The 2918-nt window shown below is 48.6% G+C and overlaps 1 protein-coding gene across 1 annotated transcript; it reads left to right on the forward strand.

Moving 5' to 3' along the window:
- Gast (gastrin) lies at positions 1–515 on the forward strand. The gene is made up of 2 exons (XM_028780340.1): positions 1–216; positions 328–515. The coding sequence occupies exons 1-2, from the start codon at positions 6–8 to the stop codon at positions 426–428; spliced, it is 312 nt and encodes a 103-aa protein (XP_028636173.1). The 5' UTR covers positions 1–5; the 3' UTR covers positions 429–515.
- Positions 516–2918: the final 2403 nt, after the last annotated feature.

Below are 2918 nucleotides of genomic sequence, written 5' to 3' on the forward strand. Positions count from 1 at the left end.
ACAAGATGCCTCGACTGTGTGTGTGCATGCTGGTCTTAGTACTGGCTCTAGCTACCTTCTCGGAAGCTTCTTGGAAGCCCCGCTCCCAGCTACAGGATGCATCGTCTGGATTAGGAACCAATGGGGGCCTGGAACAGCACCAGCTGGACAAGCTGGGCCCAGCCCCCCATCATCGAAGGCAGCTGGGGCCCCAGGGTCCTCAACACTTCATAGCAGGTAGTAGCTGCTGACCTAGCCAGATTTGGCTGTGGTTCCCCCATACTGACCCTACAGCTCCTTGAGACTTGGCCTTCTTCTCTCCATTCTTTCCTCCTGTCACCTCCTCAGACCTGTCCAAGAAGCAGAGACCACGAATGGAGGAAGAAGAAGAGGCATACGGATGGATGGACTTTGGTCGTCGCAGTGCTGAAGAAGACCAGTATGACTAGCAATGCTCTTCCAGAGCCCAGCCCTCTCCAGCCACCTCCAGCTCAGTCCTTAAAAAACATGCTAAAAATAAACTAGCTTCCAATGTATCCCTGAGTCATGTCATGTGCTTGACTGGAGAGGGGTTGAGGCAGGAGGGAGAGCTGAGTACATCTTAGAGACAGACCAGAGAGTAGCACTGATCAAGGGTCTACCTGGGAGAGTCTGGATGGTCAGAGGTTAAGCAGTCAAGCTTCCTGAGCTTTCAGAGGATTCTGGTTCAGTTCCCAGGACCCATATCAGTCGGCTCACAGCTGCCTATAAGTCCAGTTACAGGGAGTCCACCCTTCTTCTCACCTCCTTGGATGTATACACTCACATGTACCTAAACATATAACGTCTAATCTTATATATATGGTGTGTGTGTGTGTATATACACACACATGTATATGTATACATATACATGTACATATACATATAAATGTGTCGCTATTGGAAGGTTTAAACCTTCAATGAGGCCATAACTCCATTCTAAAGTTCTTTGCTAGCTCAGCTGCCTTCTTCCCGCCCTGGGGAATTCAGTCGTTTCCTTCCCCTTCCTTTCCTCACACAGACATATCATGTTCTTTCCTGCTCCTTTGTCCTTGGTGTTCCCAGCTCCTAGGATGTTCTTCTCTCTGTCCAAACGTGGCAGGCTCCCCTTCCTCCTTGAGGTGCCGCTGGCAGACTTGCCCTTTCTGTTCCTTGTCCTTCAAACAAATTTCGCATGTGTAATTGGTTTCTTTCTTTTCTTTCTTTCTTTCTTTCTTTCTTTCTTTCTTTCTTTCTTTTTTTTTTTTTTTTTTTTGAGACAGGGTTTCTCTGTGTAGCCCTGGCTGTCCTGGAACTCGCTCTGTAGACCAGGCTGGCCTCAAACTCAGAAATCCACCTGCCTCTTTCTCCCAAGTGCTGGGATTAAAGGCATGCACCACCACTGCCCAGCTATGTAGTTGGTTTCTTGACCACTCACATCTGCCTTCTCATCCAAATGGAAAACTAAGCATGGGAGGGGGACTGTGCTGGCTGGTTGTGTGTGTCAACTTGACACAAGCTGGAGTTATCACGGAGAAAGGAGCCTCCCTTGAGGAAATGCCTCCATGAGATCCAGCTGTAAGGCATTTTCTCAATTAGTGATCAAGCAGGGAAGGCCCAGTCTATTGTATGTGGTGTCATCCCTGGGCTGGTAGTCCTGGGCTCTATAAGAAAGCAGGCTGAGGAAGCCAGGGAAAGCAAGACAGTAAGCAGCACTCCCATAACCTCTGCATCAGCTCCTGACTCCAAGTTCCTGCCCTGTGCTAGTTCCTGTCCTGACTTCCTTTGGTGATGAACAGCAATGTGGAAGTGTAAGCTGAATAAACCCTTTCCTCCTCAACTTGCTTCTTGGTCATGATGTTTTGTGCAGGAATAGAAACCCTGACTATGACAGGTAACCAGAAGATAAGGGTGCTTACTGTCCTTTCAGAAGAACCTGGCTATAGACCATTGTTTTGGCCAAACTGGACAGAGATGAGTTGAAAGATAAGTTTCGATGCTTCCCACCCCTTGAACAGACTCTGAGGCATGTCCTACTGTCTCCCAGATGTCCCCGGCAGAGATAGTCAATTTTCACAGCAATAACTGGCTCAAATGACATTCTCTCTTGGCTTTCTCCCCCTTCCAAATATCTAATTCTCACACTGCTATTTGGGTTCCTGTGGTTCTTGGGGACTACCCCCAGATAAAATGCCTGTAATACTAGCTTCGAAGCAACATAATGGGCTGAAACAAGAACCCAAGCAAGTCCTCTCTATTAAAGTCCCAGGGGAAAGGAAGAGGACTGTGAAACTTCCGGTGGGATGCTGAGAGGCTAGCCTGTAACCGCCAGCCTTCTCTAGATCCTCTGGGCTAGAAGACCCTCTACCCTCCTGGAGGTGAGCAGTCTCCCTTGCACTGGAGACCTTGGGAAGTCCTCCCAGAGGCAGACTCTTCAGAAGATTATATGTCTCCACAAGGTCTGAGCCTGCCTCCTTCAGGGCTTCTAAATCAGAAACTAAGACCAAACCTGAGCGTGTAGGGAAGCACTGTCCTGGATAGGGGAGAAAGGCCTACTGACTTCAAAATCTGGCAGAATCTGAGTAAACTAGAGAGATGCTCCAGGAAGAGCCAGGCGAACACACAGGAGAGTGGACTTCTGAGGCTGTAGACCACTGCAGCGGACCTAAGCAAGTAGAGTGGACAAGTGCTCAAGATCTGGGCAGCATCTTCATGTGACTTGAGATTTCATTCAGGACACCTGAAGCCAGTACTCATGTCTTTCACTGCAGGGGTGAGCCACCATGCTCTGTAACCCCTCTCCAATTTCTGTGCAGATCTAATCCCCAATAGCTCAGGATGTGGCTTTTAGAATAGCCTTCTTGTAGCTTAGACAAAACAATGCTCTACAGGAACTGCGCTCTCAATATCTCTCTCTCTCTCTCTCTCTCTCTCTCTCTCCC

This window comes from Grammomys surdaster, unplaced genomic scaffold, assembly GCF_004785775.1.
Source record: "Grammomys surdaster isolate TR1022 unplaced genomic scaffold, NIH_TR_1.0 371, whole genome shotgun sequence".
Classification (NCBI taxonomy): domain Eukaryota; kingdom Metazoa; phylum Chordata; class Mammalia; order Rodentia; family Muridae; genus Grammomys; species Grammomys surdaster.